At 41.4% G+C, this 19477-nt stretch overlaps 1 protein-coding gene across 1 annotated transcript in view; it reads left to right on the top strand.

The window, feature by feature from the left end:
- Positions 1-4637: 4637 nt before the first annotated feature.
- Positions 4638-19477, top strand: part of cadm4 (cell adhesion molecule 4) — a 222907-nt gene continuing 208067 nt past the window's right edge. The window contains 1 exon segment of the mRNA XM_030157659.1: positions 4638-4999. Coding sequence (XP_030013519.1) covers positions 4924-4999 — 76 coding nt within the window. The 5' untranslated portion in view covers positions 4638-4923.

Genomic DNA, 19477 nt, shown 5'->3' with positions numbered 1-19477 from the left:
AGAACATTTAAAATCATAGTCATGGATTAAAAGAAAAAAAAAAAGTGGTGCCAGGGACTAGAGATGTAATGATTAGAGATTTTGGTGCTACAATTATCGTTAGAGAAATAATTGCAGTTTCATGTTTACTACGATTATTTTGCGAGGGGTTTATACATGGGGGTGTGGTTCGTGCCATGCGTACCTCACATGTACGCACAGACCATACGACCATATGCTCCTTTGCAAAGTGAAAGTGAAAGTTAACACGCGTTACTAATTCCTCTACGTTGTTGTGAAGCTCATTTACCTTTCCCCTACCTCCTGAAACTTTGCTAACTTTCATCTGAGGGGGCAGAACCGGGCCCACTCGACTAGTGCATCAGACTATTTTAAATGCAGTTTGCCTTGTGATCGAACAGAGCATGTTTACTGCATCACTTCACAAGTTAACCCTCCTGAAGCTTGTATGACAGTCTGAACTGCGGGAGGAGAATGGCCTTACTCTACGAAAGCTATGCAAACAGATTGTAGTGAATAAGCTGTGCTATGGTAGCCTAAAGCTGTGAACGTAAACTCTATAAAAACAAAAGTGAGCCCACATCGAAGCTATATTTTCGGTCAAGATAATTTTGATATACGTCCGCCCTGAGACAGACGGTCAGCTTGTTCCTTCTCTGTCATTTTTACTCATAGAATGTTGAATACAGTGCTTGTCTAACGTTGCTTTCATTCTGTGTTGGAAGTGCATATTGGCGTGTCTTTGGTTCCACTCTTAATCTACTGTACTTTATGAGATGGTTTTAGCAGCCTTGATGATTAATTAACGGTGACGTTTAAAATCACTAATCATAACACCAAGTCATTGTTACAACCCTACCAGGCTCAACAAACCCCGCCCCTCACACATATTTTCTCCATTATAAGTAAATGGGAAGATTTAAAAAAAAAAAAAAAATCATAAAAAAATTTAACTTTGACCTCCCTTTCCCAAAAAATAAGGACATCTATTCTGGGTCACTGGCAATCTATAAACCCAATTTGGTATGAATTGAACCAATAGTTTTGCTGCTAAAGTGTTAACAAACAAACCAAAAACAATACAATAATAATGTTGAAAGAAATTAAGTAAAAACCATCCCTGAAGCATTTTGGAAGCAAAGATAACAATTCAGACCAAACTAACTAATGCAATGCAAGGATATTTATCCCAATATAAAACAATTTTATGACATTTGTCATTATGGTTTTGTGTCCCGGACCCCTGTTAGAAAAAAAAAAACCAAAACACCTGAATTCAACGTGTCCCAGTACTTTTGTCCATATAGTGTAGTTTCAGTTACACTTTTCATTAGTGGGAATGTAAATGTCATCAGGTTTTTAACCCTTTCATGCATACTGGTCACTACAGTGGACAGCTATTCTACAGGTTTTCTCTTCTATATTCATGGATTTTGTTATTTTGGTTTTTTTTCCACACATATCTTTATTAAAGTTTTAAGACACTACATATCTTTTCTGACATGAATTGGTAACATTTTGTAGATCTCTTCTGAGCACAAACCCCTAGAATCACAAAGCCCTCCCCCTAGTTTTCACACAATTTATCACTAAATACATGTTTCTGTGCGTCAAAAATTAAACGTGTGACGTCCAGCTGAGTGGAAATTTTTGCAACTTCATGAAAAATAGGTCCATAAGAATTTTTTTTCATTATTATTTTTTTTATGTATTTTTTAAATTTTTAAAATTAATTTAATTTAATTTAATTTTTTAAAATTTATTTTTCAGAAGAAAATTTTCAGTCATATTGTTTTTTTCATGCCTGAAGAAGAATAAAAACACTCAGGAAAAAATTTTGATGAAGGTTCTCATAATTCATGCATGAAAGGGTTAAAGATGACTACTTCTTTAGTTTGCTTTATTCTGTCAAAACCTGGATGAAACATCAACATGCTTTTGTGTTTCTATGCAGTTGCAACTTACGTACATATCTACATCAAGCACTGACATACATACATACATATGGTTAAGTCATACTGTGTATTCCAAGTACATATGTATTACCAAAGACCGAAACCAAAGCAGATTTTGTTGCTGCTCTAATCTGGACTAGATTTAGCCTACTCTAATTGTCCCTAAAATAACCATCATAGACTACAACTTCATCTTTTTAATTTTCTCCTCTGCTGCCTTGTAACCCTTAACACCAAAGCCACAGCACCATCGCTTATTACCATAACTGTGCTCATAATGCTGAGAATTTCATTACGCTTGTCTGTTGAAGTTACGTTGGGTTTTATGCGGTTTTATTATCGGTGTGTGGTTGACCGTAGGCTGTCGTTAATAATGGGCGAAGCGGCAGTTTAACAATGACACTCCATTAACGGGTGCATGCGTCACAGAGCACAGCCAGGATAATGTTATTAAACTGATTATTCAAGCCCCCTGTCCAGATTGCCTCTGCTGCAGGATTTTACAGACTCTCTATTTCTTTTTCCAACTCTACAAACTTCTGCTTTCTTTATGTCTTAGGTCAAGCCCTGGACTATAGAGACGACAAATAAAGAGACTGTAACTAAAAGGAGAGATACTAAAAAGAGAAAACAACCTGTCACGCTCCATAGGAAAAAAAATACAATGTAAATTTAAAATGCCCTCCTGCATGTGAAATGCCAGTGAGCACCATTTTGTTTTGGTCTTTTGAGTCAGTCATGAGTGAAAAGCTACGAGCTTCCTCGTGGGCTTTGGTCTTTGGGCTTGTCTTTTCTTGGCCAGAAAAGACAAGATTATGTATCAGGCATTTCACACAGTGGAGCTGTCCCTGAGGTACAAGGCTCTGGTAGGAAGGGAGAGAAGTCTAGTTTACAATGACATTTTGACCTTGATGGTGCCTCATGGATAAACCAACGGACAACAGCTTAGGGCAATACAGGCGCTGCGCAAAGAATACAGAGCAGCCAAAATGCACCGTCTGGTGTGACGGGTCCAGTGAGGATACAGAGTCGTGACAATAAAGTCAAGCAACTGCTCATTTAGGGTCAGCATAAGTCAGGTCACTTATTGCTTCAGCTGTCCTAAAACGCAGTCAGGTAAAGGTGACCCATACCTAAACACGACATCTAATGAGTAACGGATTGAAGTGCTAAGCGTTTGTAACTGTATGCGATCACCCACTGCTGTTCTCGTCATGGTCACTTGGTTTTGTGTGCACATCCTGCATATGTTGTGTCAAATGGCTGAAAATGAAGGAGTGGAGTTCGCCGGAGAAGCAGGTGTTTTCCACTCATTACTTCCTGACAATGCCCCATCTGGCGCGGGGGAGCTGCTGCCACCGACTCCCTGCCAACCAGGGGAACAAACATTCGCAGTGAGGCTGACAGGGAAAAAAATGGGATAGGAATTGGGAAGTGAGCAAGCAGATATCAACTGTGCCAGAACAAGGTCAAAAAAACTGTGCCAGAGCAGGAAACGGATACTTCAAGACTGTGCACAGATTTGTGCAGGCAGCCAAGGTCAGAAATGAAGCACGACATCAAATCAACTTTATGCAAGTCAAGGGTTGTAGTGTTAATATTAATGCTAATAGGTGCCTGAAATCTATTGCGGCTTCTTTGACCATTTGATCCAAATGTCTCTGACAGATGTGAAAGGCCAAGTCACATTTATGACCCATAACATGCTATCCCTGATTTTACCTGATGGAGGCGCCAAAGATACAGTTTGAAAGGACCTCTTGAGGACCACAAGCCCCCACAGTATAACACTAGATTAGGAAGCAAAAAAAAAAAAAAAAGATGTGGAAAGAGAAACAATTTTCATAATGGAGCAGTGCTCTCTGACTGGAAAACACAATTATGGGCAAACTGTGGCCACAGCATGAGGGTAAAGTTAAAGAGCCCCTTTAGCTGGACCTAATAGGGCCTGACTACAGATGAGCAGAAACACTGACTGGTCCAGGGTACAAGTTTTTGTTCCGGGCCATTACCGCCATTCTGAACGGTGATTTAACCAAATACACTCAGGTTTTGCTTGATCTTCTTGATGAGTCTTGTGGTTCTTTTGGAGTCAATGCAACTTCTGCAACAGAATGTTCTCAAATCTCTCCAGACCTGAAGCTTTCACAGTTCCCCTGGTTTTGAAACCGAAAAAGATAAATGATGTTTCATGTGGAAAAAAACATCTCTCACACAAGTGTAAAACATTCATCTGTCATCCATGTCACATGTAAATCAAAACAGTTTTTTCCTCACCTGATCATTGACATGCAGACTATGAACACAGATACACCTCTTCAAACAATAAACATCTGTTAGATTTTTTTTTTTTTACCACCTTAATCATTATCCCACTCATTCTATTCGGTAGAGGTGAATTTTAAATAAACTGGTTATTTGCATCGAAAAATTAATGTCGGTTATCAATCACATTTGTAGCTAAATAATTTCAATTAATTGGAAGATGTATCACTTTCTCCCTCCTCCTCTGTGCTCCGGTAGAGCCTGTTTCTTTGGAAGCCCAACCCCTCTTGTCATCCCCACTCCCCTCCACCTGCCTCCGCTCTCTGCAATTGGTCAGAAACACACATGACCCACCCTATTGACAGGATTTTAAATATATTTACAATGTAAAATAACCAAGAAAATCCGGTCAAGCAGTCATATTCAGGCATTCCGAGGCATAGAAAGTGGGTGTGTGAAGTGGAGCATTACTATGTAAAGAGCTGCTATTACGCACACGGCGCTTGATAAAACACACAGTCGTTTGCGCACAGACGCACGCGCTCGTACGCACACTCACTCACACGCACACATACATACACATACACAGACGCTGAAGGCGCTGTCGGCGAGTGAACCTGCGGGTTCATGTCACTCTGATTTCTCCGAGGAAGAGGAATACTGAGGAAGAGATCAGAGGGGAATATCTGCCACTGCCACCGCGATGGCTTTCCGTGCGACCGTGTGGAACTACTGCGTCCCTCTCACCATCTTCACCGTCGCCTGCCTTGTGCGCACTGGTAAGGCTGGAACGACTGTCAGTGAGTGAGTGTGATGTGAATGAAAAGAGTGTTGTGCTGCCTGGACGTGTTGAGGCTTTTTCTGTGCAAGTTTGTCCAAGTCCTCTAAGTAGAAGGTGAATGACGCGTAAAAAGGCACCAAGTGTTCTGACTTGTCAGGCATGGAATAAAAGGAGGAAGGAGGAGCGCACCGCGGGAAAGAGAACACGTGCAATCATTGTAGTTTACAATTATCCTGCGGATCACTATTAGTGGTCACTGTTCATCTATGTGTGATGCGCAAAACCTGGACTACATCTATAATGCCACTTGGGAATGAGTCACTGTGTTCTCCTCAAATGGAAAGACCCAAAAACCCCCTTAGAATAAAACAAAAGTGAAAGGCGCAGACTGGCTGTCACTTTTTTGCCCATTCAGAAACCTGGTGTGAAGTCATCCTCATGCTCTGGTGACCCTCGCGTCATCAAATATCACGTCATGTTTATTATTATATCCGGACATAACCGTGCAAGGGATGTTTACAGCTGGTGTGTGTATGTAGTCTGTGTGTGTGTGACGGGACGGGAGCCCGTAACATGCCTTCAGTGCGCCTGTGCGTACAGACAGGAATGAAGTAGGTGCCGATTGAATATTCTGACAGCCACATGAGAGCTCATAACAAATGCCCGCAGTGGACCAGGCGAGGGTCACATACTAGTCTCAGCAGCCGTGTTTGTGTCTGCTTTAATATTCTGCACTAGTATGAGCGACTGAAGGGACCTTTGAGACCTCACCTTATCAGATGCAATAACATCTAACAATCTATTACAAAGCGTTTTATTACGGCACCTGCAGTGGCTTTGTGCGTTCATTGGCTTTTATTCTTCCCGCTTGGAACACATCCTGGCACACTATACCGCATCATTCCCTTATAGGCGCAATGTATTTCATGGTCACTACCCTATAACAAGTGCATCTGCTGCAAAAATGAGGATTTGGATTAGGCTCAATCATGTCTCTGAGCAACTTCTGCCTCATGGTATTCTGTGCCATCTGCTTGGATGTGGTTTGCAATACAAAGTCATAATGAACCTTATTAAATTTCACCCAGAGCCTCAGTGATTTTGACTGAGAAGGAATGGCAAGTAAGAAGTGCTAGAGCGGACGCAGATGTTAGTTCACTGGTTTGTCTTAGAGGCTTTGTCTTAAGTTGTCCTGAGGCACCGAATGGGTTAAGTGTTAGGTCGGGTATTGTCACAGTCAGAGTGTGCTGTGCTGTGATCTTGTATACAGGGTGCGCTACATTGCTCCATTCTCCAAGCTGTACTGATACAGGCAACCTCACCATGGCCTGTGTATTGATTCGTTCCCTTGTCTCTGTTAGTATGTGTGTCTGTGCCTGTTTGTATGTCTGATCCAGCAACAGTGCAAGGTTGATTTATATGCATGAATGTGTAGGTGTTAGCATCTTAGTCTAACTGGAGGAAGAGGTTTATGTATGTGTGCATGTGTGTCTGGACAACCACTTACCAATGTGCTGGTGCGCTGTATGTCAATGTGCTTTATTTCTCTGTATGTGCGTGTGTGCTGCTTACAGTGCTGGGTTTTGCCTGAGCTGCAGGCAGCCTCTGCTGGGGGCTGCTCACTGATCACTGTCATTAATCTAGCCACTGACAGGGGCCGGGAGAGACAAGGGGCTGGGGGGTTGGGAGGGGGGCTGTCGAAGGCAGGGGGTAGGCAGAGGAAAGAGGGAGCTGAGGAAGTGTAAAGACAGACTGTTTCACAATACACTCCACATATGCACACATACTGTGCAATAGGAAACAGTTTGTGAAAACAGCATTTCATGGTCATTTTTTTTTCTCTACAGTGAAAACAGCCTAAACTAATCTAGAGGAAAACACAAAAGAGACGAAAGATGGGAGGGAATGGGGGTTGGCAGTTGTTATTATGCAAGGATTGTGTTGGACAGATTGATTGGCTGGATAGACGAATGAGTGAATGGATAGACTGAGAGGGTGTTGTGAAGATGGCAAAGCTTGGAGACTTGTGCTGTCTTTGTAGATGGAACGACAGACAGAGGGATGGGAAGATGCAGAAAGCAAGAAAAGAAAAAACGGGTGAGCAGGAAAGGAGGGGAGGAAGAAGAAAGGCAGAAAGACTTCACAGTGTGTCTGAGGGGTAGGCCTGAGGGACACACACATGCATACAATCACTGATACACAGTCTGCACACTGTGTCTGTGTAGTCAGTGCATGACTCTGTGGGGGTGGCTGATCCACAGCAGCTATGGGCCAAACTTCCACCCCACATACAGTAACAAATGCTGTTAACTCCACCTCTGCTGCTTGTGCACCCCTAATCGCTAGCTCACATCCCTCCATCGCTTCTCTCCATCCCTCCTCTCCTATGCCTCCATTACCACCTGCCTTATCGCTGTGGGCATTAAATCACCTCCATTTGTTTATTTGAATGTGTGCAATGAGAGCCATCCGTTTGAGCTTGTTCCCCATCATGCTGTTTGGACCTTGGCTGGGGCTCTGCCGGTTGAAAAACGGCAGCAGTTTGGACGTACTTGTGGGAGGAGATTTGAATACCAATTATAGCTTTTATGTGTGTGCAAGCATCACACACACACATGCACAGAGGCCATGCATAAATCAATGTCACTGTGAGTCACAGAAGGGGATGTCTGGCGTGTAAACACAAACATCAAGGGAAATGCTGTACACACAAAAAATAAAAAATATGGATGGCACGAGGACTCGCATATGTGCAGAAACACATGTTCTCATCCATGCACACCTCGTGTAAAGGCAGCTGATTTTGTACATTAGTTTCTTTTGAAGGTTGGAGTAGGACTGCTTATGCAAGAGTTTGTCTGAGCTCAATTCCAGTTTTTGATGCTTGTCAGACACAGTTTGCATCATGCCAGAGTTTAGATTGCCTTTTCACTTTCTTGCACATTGTGCTGGGCATGCTATTTCAGCATCTTCCTTTGTTCTCTAATGCACTGCAAAAATCTTCACCACAAGCCAAGGTTGAGTCTTTGATCCAGACCTGGGAGGATAATTCAGCCCCAAAATAAAATAAACTTGTCGACAATTTCATTATAAATGAGAAGTTTCAGTCGTGCTTTGCCATCAGCTTGTTCACGGTAAAAATATGAACTCTAAATTTAAGATTAGATTTTGTTGTTGTTTTCTATGATTCGCTGTCTTTTGTAGCTGTAAATAATGGGACAACCTGAACTTGGCAGACAGCGCTGGCGTTCCCACAGCAAAACACAGTCTGAAATGAGCCATTTCTTAAAATACACATCCTACTGTGATTGTGAACAGCCCTGTTTGATCAACTGATGTGGTCTTAAAGGGTCCTGACAGGGTGGCCCACTATCTCAGCTACACAACTGCCTCAGTATAAGCTCCATAAACAAATTGGACTATGTGGCTTCTTGGGCAAGTCTCGACTAAAAGAGTTACGGAGCTTAGTGTGGGCTGGTTTTATTCTCCCATGGGCATTTATGGGTCCATTACTCAAGCAGAAGTTCCCAGATTCACTGTTTCGTGCAGGTGATGTATTTTACAGTAATTATCTACTAATCTGCCCCCGCAGTCTTCAATGTGATCCATAACTCCTTGTTTTGAATCGCTATTGTTTTGCACAATGATTGCATTTCAATAAGCCCTTACAGTGCAGGTCCAGAGAGGAATTTATTATTATTTTTTTTTTACATCCATTTAAAAAGAAATAAAAGGGAAATGAGACAAACTGTTCCTGCTGTGCGGACACATCATATGACCATCACACTCACCATTTTCACATCCTGTTTACAGCACAATAGACACATTTTGGAATGTGCTTTGACCTCATGGAGAAGTTCATGTATAAACAATGCTTGTGGTAGAATGATTGAGAGGGGCACACAAAGACATCAATTGGTAATTGAAGTCTTATATCTCATTTGACCATTTGTTTAATTGTCCATTAGTGAAACTTTCTGTCAATCTAATCAGGACAGCGCTAATGTAGAAACACTCTTTATGGCTGCCACCTCATCTCCTTCCCATTACTATTCCCCAGACGGTGCCGCTTGTGATTATCATAATGGTGATCTATGTCGTCCTTATGTGTCGCTCTTTGAGAACAACTGGCGTTTCCCCAACTTTCCTGGTAAAGTTTTTTAATGCTGAGTAGGGATGCCAAGGACGTCTTTTCCATTTGCTGGCATCTGATGCCTGCCAATCAACCCAGTGCTCTTTAACTCCATTCGATCTCATTGGCTCAGTATCGAAATGAAACGCCCTCCTCGGGTGGGTGCAGCTTTCATCCTGTGACCTGATGTCCCCTGAGCCAGCAGCTTTTCTCTAGCCACTGACCCATCTTCCTGTATATTTGCCTTTGCCATGGGAGTGTGAAATCAGTAAACAGCAATTTTCTCTGTACTGCCTCTTGGCACAACTGCACATGGGCGGTTGCTACACATTCTTTCTACTAGGGTATGGGGGGTAAGGGTAAAAGCCAGTCAAAGCTGAATTGCATTGCGGATAGAGAGGTGGGTGGACAAAGAGGGGTTCCCAAGTGCGAAAACGCATTAAAACGCAAAAGCCATGAGGTGAACATTCTTTGCTATTATTGAGACAGTTTCCATGACCAAGAGTAAACGTTTATACCTCCTGCTTAGCCCTGGGCTTGTTTAACACCCTCCCTCACTGCTATGACACCTGTTTTAGCAGCTCCCGTAGGGCCCGGCGCTAACATGGCCAGACAGAGGCCTCGGGTAACGCTGGTAACCAAGGTGATTATCCACACTCTGGTGCTGCAATGGAGCTCCTCACTTGCTGTGATTGGATGAGAGTGACTGATTGAGCTGAAAAGGGCAAGTGCCTAAAATTGAAGACTGTGTACTCTGCCAATGTGGAGAGTAATACACATTCCATCTGGAAAGCTTGATGTAGAGACAAGAGGTAGGTGAGGGTAGAGGCATGGCCGGTAATGAGGTGCTCATCCAGGGGTAAGACGGATCGGAAAAGGACTTAAACCCAGGTGAAACTGTCAATTCTGGTGGCCGCCAACAAGACACCGTTTCCCCTTACCCTTGGGAGGTCTGTGTGTCCAGTGGAGGCTGGCTGATGAAGAGTGACCAGGCTTAGCCAGGGCACTGAGGGACTGATGGGGTCAGAGAGAGGGGGGGGAGGGGGGAGGCAGTGAGGGAGAGATGCCTGGCTGCACAGTGTATAAAAGCGAAAGAAGGAGCGGGGGGGAGGCAAAGTGCCTGGGGCATGCGTCACAGACCAGTGAAGCAGGGAGGAGCAGAGCTGAGAAGAAAGTCAGGCAGAGAAGAGTCCAACAAACGAGTGAATGATTGCAGGATTTCAGCTTTAAAATGGGAGGGTGTTGGAAAAAAAAAAAGACAAGAGAGTCAGGGCGAGGGAGCAACCCCCCGCCGCGCTGAATGACGGATTTAGGAGGCCGAAAAAGCCAGTATAGGAAGTCTGAGATTAAGAAGGTGGGACTGAAGCTGAAAAGTACAGGGTGCTGGTGTGAAAAGAACATGAGAGGAGGAGAGAAGACAGAGAGATGGATTGCGATGCTGTGAGATAAAGACGGAGAGAAGGCAAGCACTGTGTAGGTGACCACACCACAAAGACAAGGTGTCATGATCGATGAGGTCACTGTACGTGCACACACTGCTTTCACCCACAGGTACACACACACACACACACACACACACACACACACACACACACACACACATGCATCAGCAAACAAGCACTGAAACTGTTTCCCAGCAGTTCGTGGTCATCCTCCCACTTTCAGAGAAGATACAAGGTACTTCAGCCTGAAGAATTAAACACCCACATGCACACAGGGCTATTCATCTGTCTGCCATTTAGAATCCTTCTTCATATCATCGGCATTAATAGGTTTGCTTTGATGAGATTGTCGGATGCTGAAAATTGCCAGTCAAAGCAGCACATTATCTACAGGGAAATCAGATGGAGACTTTCAGAAGGCGGAGGCAACAATGCTGAAGAGGTCTCAGATGAGTTTTCTACCGTGGAAGACTCAAAATGTCTCTCCCATGAGTGGCAAATTCATTTGAGCTATGACCATGTCTGGCATAGATAAAGTCAGAAACTGCAATAACAACATTTCTTATTTAAGTTTGACTTCCATCATATTACTTTTTTATTTAGTATGCTACAGATTATCATGTATCTTTACTACCAGATACCACAAATTCTGGTTTACTGTATCCCTTTTGCAGAAATGGTATCACTCAACAAAAGACAAGCGATAACAACAGCTGCCAATATATCAAACTGAGATGGCCCAGCTTTGTTTTGGACAGATGCCAAGTGATTGTTGACACAACTACCAAAAAAAAAAAAGAGAGAAGAAAATCGAGTTTAGTGTTCGCTATATTTGGATGACATGCCCATATACTCTCAATGCTGCTTGTCTCTATCTGTCTATTCTTGTCACTCTCTCTGTCTTGGGCCTAAGACTAGAGCATCAACATCAGGAGTATTCAGCTTTGATCCACTTCATTAACACACTGTAAACAACCATTAATTAGAGATGATTAATTAGCAGTACAGGAAAACAATCCTGAAGAAGTTGGCCATTCTCAAAGACTCTGGAGTGCTTGTAGGAGGGAGTGAAAAAAAGGGTGGAGAAAGAAAAAAAGAAAGGGGATAAAATGGAGGGAAAATGCCTGCGGTCATGCTTAATGTGCTGGGGCGAGATTTACCGCAATGATTTGCCGGACTCTTTTGAGATTCATAAGGTCATCAATTCATGCTCTCTGCTTTCAGCAGAGCAAAACAAAAGTGAGGCTATGCAGCCGTCCGCACTGAAGTAAAGAGAAAAGAGAAGAAGCCGGGCCAAATTGGATTGGTGCTGCGATTGTTTCTGCAGAGATTGTTACAGTTGGCAAGGCCACTTAAAAAGTGGCTAGGCACCAACGACCTTGAGGAAAGCTCTGGCTGATTCTCTCCCAGGATTCATTTTCTCCTGAGCGGCTGAAGGGGCATTTAAGTACATGACTGCTGATTCACCTTATGGCTGCTAAGAGGCACACCGTTCTATAAAGTACACCAGCAGATTGAAGCTGTGCTTTGACTCATGTCCACAGACGTGTCTCTATCGCTGTGTCCATCTGTTGGGTGAATAATGTTATCATGGACTGCAGAAGGGCCATGTCTCTCTTCTCTGGCTGTCGCAGGGGTGGAACAGCCATACAGTCTGTGATACTGAGTAAGTTTGACACAGGCCTTGGGCATTGGGCGCAGTTGCGGAGAAACCGTGGATCATAACTGCCACTAGCTGGGCTATACTAGTGAATTGAGCTGTGAAGCAGCTTGCTGAGGCCAGTGGGGTTCTGTGGTTTCTACCAAAGTCATTTTTAGCTTTTGTGGACTCAGTAGCTATGGACAGCAAGTGGTTTTTGTGTCTGCAATATAGATCCTACAATCTTGAGAGCGCCACAGTACACACAGAGAGGCTCGCCTGCTCTGCACTGCATTTACAGTAACATACTTTATTGCAAGAGAAACTAATAAAAGAAAGCTGTAGGGAATGTGCTTTCATTCTTGATTATTTTCTCCTTTCCCAAGGGCTAAGATGGCTGCCATCTGTCTTTCTCCTAATCAGAGTAACTCTGTCCATAGTTTTGGTCAGTAAGGTTATTTTTCCTTATGCCTGATCACAAATGACACATAATGCATAACTCTAACTTCTAATTTCACAATGATTTTTCAATTTGTAAAATTGAAGGAGAATTATTGCTTAAGATATGAAGATGAAAATTTAATCAACTCAGACAACCCCTTTAGTAAAGAAAGATTGATCACATCATTGGAAAACTAGTTCACGTTGTGAAAAAACTTGCTAAGCCATGATTGTATTTAATTAAACTAAATGATTAAATTATTGTATAATTACTATGAATGAAAGCCATTTATGCAGTTGCAAATTAATGCAGATTAGTAATTTACACACTTTGTGAAACCCGTCTATATGTTTCAATCAATATGTAGTTGTGATTTTTGTTAATTAAATACTCACATAAACCTGTTACTATAGTGATTTTTACTCAGTTAAGTTACACAATGTGTTTAAGATGACAGTTTCAAAATCCTTATCGGTTGCTTTTTGATAAAAAAAAAAAAAGATGTATAGACAGAGAATAATTTAATAAAATTCATATTTGTTTCGACATATTCATATGTTCCCATCTTCCTTCATTTTCAAAGGCAATTCTCTCAAAGATGTAATTTCATGAAAGGCAGGTCAAATTCAGTTTTGTGACAGCCCTGGTTGCATACGCAATTATAACTGATGCTTATTTTCCACAGTGATGGATTTGAGTTGTGCTGTGGGGAAAGCGATTTATGAGCTTATGGGGAAAATTAAAAACAAACATAAAGCATTGGTAATTAAAAAGCAGGTTGATCCCAAATGATGACTGATGTGTAAATCACTGGCCATATTTCAGAAGGTGCACAATTTCACCACAAAGCAAAGCAAAGCATGCAGGCAGGCAGGTTGGTGCGGTGGCGTGTACACACATGCACAAATTTACACATGTGAGGATACAAATAATACCGCAGACAGGAGATGGCAGAGACCTTTAGGAGTGTTCAACCCTGTTTTACTTTAGCTCGTTCAGCAACTCTGTGTTTTTAAATGCCATGTTTCCTCTCATTGTCGAGCTTCCTCTGGATCTTGCAGTAGGTGAATAAAAAGACACACCTGGTGACTGTGTGCATTTGTTTCATCAATGTTTTTTCTGCCTTTTGTTCAGCAGCAAAACCTGTTTCACTGCACTGCTCCTTCTGTTGTCGTTCTGCCTTTTCTCTCCCCTCCCATGTGCCTTTTATTTCACCTCAGCCTCTTCTATTTTCTCATCCTTTACTCCAAATTCTACTCTGGTGTGAAGTCCGTTCATGTGCCCCAGCAGTTTGGAAGAGCCTTTTTGCTTGTACTCACCATAATCACTCAAAAGCCTTTTTATCCCTCCTTCCCCTCCCTGTGTACCTGTCCTTCTACGCCTAACCTTGTTCATTCTTAAATGCCAAAGCCAATGCCCATACACAACTTCTGCTACAGTACTCCAGGTGCATGTGTCCGCATCCATCTGCTCCAACTGTTATTAAGTATTAGCAATAACAGGGAGGCTCAGTGAAAGTTGGAAACACAGATTTTGGTGAACTGGAAGGGGAGGGGGGGGGGGGTTCAGTTGCAAGGAGATCTTGCTGATGGATCTTTTGGCTAACAGTGTTTCCTGCCTCCCTGCTGCTTGTGCCTGTTCTCACCTCCTCTGCTTATCTGCATCCTATACTGTAGCTGCAGGCTTTAGGGATGCCAGGGCCAGGTGTGGAGAGGTAGACAGGGGAGAGGAAGAGAGCGGGAGGGGGGAGAAAAAAAAAGAGAGAGAGAGGATTGACAGGGCCCAGGTGGCCAACTTGAACGCCTGTGCCTCTGCTTTCCTCTTCTCATTTGCATAGACAAAATGGTTTTTCACTCCGACTGACTCTTTATTTTCCTCTCTCTCTCTCCTTTCCATTTAAACACCCCGCATTGATACATTTCCAATATTATTTTTGTTTTCTCCGAGCCTCTTCCCCTGCCGATGTTCCTGTTTCTCAGAAAAAAGTTACACTTCTTCACTTCCTTCTTGTTCTTTTAACTTTCTGTTTTCTTTTTATAGTCAATTTCCTTTTTTCCTCCCTTCTTACTGTACCTCCACATTTACTTTCTCTCCTCATCTCTCTTGCTCTGGGCTTGCTGAACTGTGCATTTTACTTATATGCCGCACTGCAATATTCTGGAGGTGGAGGCTTGTTTTCACCATATGTGCACTTCAGAGACCATGCGGTACCCCCAACTATTTCCATTCATCTCCCACCCACATTCTCTTGCTCCCATGGCTGTTCTTTAACTAACCCTATATCTTATGTTCTGCCGCTCACCTTGGTCCTTTTATTTCTCCTGATGCCTGTGCATAGTTTCACATTCCTGTCTTGTGCAGTGAAGTAGACATTAGCTCCTTCATATTTAATTCCATCACACACTTCCTACCAATTTCTTATATTCAGGCAGCCGCATGCACATTATCACTCTTTCTTCCTTTGCTCTTTTTCATCTCACTACCTCTACCTCTGTGCCACTTTATCTTACTTATATCACTTAAATCATGATCTGGCTCTTCTACTTGGCCTGACATCACTGCTCTTGGCATATTGGCTATTTACAGTTGTGCGTGTGTGTGTGTGTGTGTGTCTTTTGTGTATGTGTTTGTTTATTGCAAGCTGAGTAGTATTCTGCTCACATACTCGGGTACATACACATGCATCATTGTCCCGGCATCTTTGTCATGCGAAACACACTCTGAAAGGACTGAAGTATAAATAAGCAAGAACATGCTAATAGGAATTAATTTTTAATTCACTTTGCTACCTTTATTCAGTTCTGCAGAGCTTGGATCTGCAGAGCTGCTCTGTAGAAGTTGTACAAGCTGTATAGAAGTTTTATTATAGTACACAAAAACTAAGACTAACAAAACTAATGACTAAAATTAGCAGTGAGGGAAAAAAAAAAAGATTTTGCTCACTGAATTTTTTATGAAGGGGGATATTCGCATTTCCAGCTTCTTTTGATGCAGGTACGTTAGAAGGTTATCTTAAATATTAAACAAAAGATCCCACACACTGCTCTTGCTCAGCCTCGCATTTTATTGATCATACCAATGTTTCAGCCCCTCTGGGTGATGTTTTGTCTTGTATTGAACTGAAATAGCGGCAGTTTTCAAAAGCACAAAACCTAAATAAACGCTGAAATGAAGAAAAGACCAAACATTTATGTAATATCAAGTAAAACCAGCTTTGGATTCACTTCACCTCTCAATTTGCAGCTTCTTTGAAAATTTTCTAAATCATATAAGTCATGTGACCCTAAAATGAATGCCAAACAAAAGTAAAACTTAATAAAAACAAAATTATAATTAAACTGAAAGACAATAAAGAGTGATGAAAACTTGAAGTCTGTAATAATACTGATAGTCATGTAAAAATACTGTTTGAACCATGATGAATTTTACCCAGCATGCAAACATTTAGCATCAGATGAAGCGGTCTGCCACCCTCAGATAAATTGGAGTCAATTTGATGGCAACTGCAAGGTTAGTTTGTTTATTCATAGCAAGTCATATCGTCACTGCAATACCGAACACTATCGCATATTGCAAATTTTCCCCCACGCTTTGCAGGTCTATACTACATGTATATACTCTTGATACTGTCTGCCAGATTGTTGCACAAAGATTGCACGCGCAGACCCACACACATTTTAGCAGACGCACAACGACACACACAAGCACACTGAAAAAACAGCCATCAGGCTCCCTCAGAATTGCTGAATTGAGTTATGTAGCCTGTCAGTCAACTCCCTGCTCCCATACACACACATACACCTGACAGATTCCTTTAACACACACACACATCCGCCCGTCTGACGGTGCATATTTCGCATGGGGAAGGGACTCAATTACGGCGAAGGTGAAAGAAGCAATAAACACAGCGTAGATACAGTGAGGCTCGCTCAGCAGCACTGCAGTCAATCACAGAGCCAGGTAGGTAGCTGCTTTGCTCATCCAGTTGTGAAGTGCAGGGAATGGCCAGGGTTGGTGGATGGTCAGAGAGAGAGGAAAAGAGGGAGAGAGGGAAGGAGAGAGGGTAGGGAGGGGGTATAGGGTAGCAAAATGCTGCGATCCGACCCTCCTGGAAATTATGTGGCTGTAACTGACTTACATGGACCTGCCACAGAGAGCATGGAAAAGGTGGGATTGGAAGAGGGAGGGGAGGCTGAGGGAGATGATAACAGCACATCTTCATTTCAGACCTCTGTAATGCACTGTATACACACACACACACACACACACACACACACACACACTTGACTCAGTAGCACTGTCACACAGCAACATACATTTTTGGTCACCTGCCTCTACTACAGGAACCAGCTGCACAATCAAAGAAACTAGTACATCATTTTCCTATGGTGCATCACTTTTCCTAACACTCTATGTACATGTGTGAGTACGGTATACTCTAACTAACAAATCTGTTTTATTCTGTAAAGACCCAGCGCTACTTTTGTGTCAGTTCCCAAATGAATTTTCCTCTATATTTAACCTTTCTTAAGTGATTTAACACAATTTATTGTAATATTATTTTTTTATTTAGCATTTTTACACTGAAAATCATGTATTTAATTCTCTCTATTTAATTTAGTGATCATGTAGATCAGGGGTGTCAAACTCATTTTAGTTCACAGGCCAGATTCAGCTAAATTTGATCTGAAGTGGGCCGAACCAGTGAAATAATAACATAATAATATATAAATAATGTAAATTCCAAACTTTTCTATATGTTTTAGAGTGAAAAAAGTTAATTAACATTATAAAAAAGGTTTACATCTACAAACTATCCTTTCAAAAGATGTGAATAACATGAACAAACTGAAAAAACAAGTATAATTTTAACAATATTCTGCCTCAGTTTATCATTTACACATGTACATCATAACTTACAGATCACAGTCGATCTACAAATACACATTTCATTTCATTTCATTTATTAAGATCCCCATTAGCAACGGATGATTCAGTTGCTATTCTTCCTGGGGTCTCCTCTACATTACATTACAATTTTAAATTTTTACTTTAATCTTACACCATTCACGCCCACACACACACACACACAAACAGGGCATATACAACAGCCCAATGCAATTAAAATAAATAAACAAACAAAATAAGTACTATACATTCGTACTCCTTCACCAAATAATAGCTGTCTGATACAAATGGGACAAACAAAATAAATGCTATACATTTGTACTCCTGCACCAAACAATAGCTTTCTGATACAAATCATGAAACATCTTTCAATATTAGCAGTACTCATTCCATTTCATGCCTGTTGTGTAAACAAAAAAAGTTTTAATTTCTTTTGAAAACATTTTCTATTATTTTCTGACAACAAAAACCCTGGCAATCCATTCCATGCAACCATGGCCCGATAAAAAACGGTACACACACACAAAACATTATAATAACAGACAGAATATTGTTAAAATTGTACTTACTTCCTTTAAGACATTTGAGGTTATTCACATTTTTTGCAAAATTATACTTTGTTTTTGTGTAAATACATGAAAATATTTACATTTACAAAGAGAAACATTTGAAGTTTTCATTATTTATATGTTATTATAGTAGTTTTTTACTGGTTTGACCCACTTGAGATTGAATTGTTCTGAATGTGGAACCTGAACTAAAAGGATTGTTAATATATTAGTGTAATTTTTGCATTTCACAAATTCATCCCAAGGGCCAGACTGGACTCTTTGGCGGGCCGGATTTGGCCCCCGGGCCACACGTTTGACACCTGTAATGTAGATGTTCATAAAAACTCAGATTAAAGTTGAGGGTTATTATTATCAGAAACACAGAAAACTGAAGAAAAAGTGACTTTTTCAGGAAAGATATCATTAACTGAACATAAAAACAAATGTCTCCATCCACTGTCATTGATCGAACTCCATGGGTTTTACTGGTGAATCAATGTTGTAGAAGATGACTGTGTTCCCACGTTCACTACGGAGCCTCTGAACATCCATGAAACAATGACAAACTGCATTTTACACCAATTATTTACATGGATTGATAGGAGTAATGGATCAACAGGTATTTAACAGTTATATCAGCAGATAATTTTGATCGCCAGTCGCTGTCTGGGTTTTTATGGGTTAATTGTGATTGGGATCCCGGTCACAATTAATAGCCTCATTGTAGTCAAATATAATTATTTTACATGCATTTGATAATTGATTCCATCCACTGTAGAAGCTGCTGAATGAAAGTCACAGAAATGCCACATTTCCATCACTATTTCCACATCATTTTTGAGATCAGACTTTTGATGATGTCATCTTGTTGCTCCCAGTTTCCAAATTCCACATGTCTCTTGGTACCTGTCACATCAAATCTGCCATGTGCAATTTTTCCTGTCAGAGGCTAAACAGCAAGCAGAAATATCAGTTTTATATATAAGGTTTCAGTTTTTTAGTGCTCCTCTTCTTCATTAGATATAGTGTGTGCATATAATTACACAAAAATGAAGAGAAAAATGTCATTATGTTTTAAATCACTAGGTGTTTCTGTTGGCAAAGGCCTTTTTGTTCCTAACTCAGGTCTTTTATCAGCATTTTTATCTGCTGTATTAACTTTATTTATACCTCATTTCCTCAGTTGCTGAAATATAGGGGTGTGATAATGTCTTTAAACAACAGGAAACGGACAGTAAAATATAAACCTATTAAATACGATCCTGGGTGTAGATTGAATGAGGTAATCCATGCCTATTGGTGATGTGAATTTGGTATTTCCATAACATGACAGTTCGTGGGCTACAACTGGATGGCTGGTAC

The sequence above is a fragment of the Sphaeramia orbicularis genome, chromosome 16, assembly GCF_902148855.1.
Source record: "Sphaeramia orbicularis chromosome 16, fSphaOr1.1, whole genome shotgun sequence".
Lineage (NCBI taxonomy): Eukaryota > Metazoa > Chordata > Actinopteri > Kurtiformes > Apogonidae > Sphaeramia > Sphaeramia orbicularis.
The sequence above is the reverse complement of the archived record's forward strand: the minus strand, read 5'-3'. Positions and strand labels throughout refer to the sequence as shown.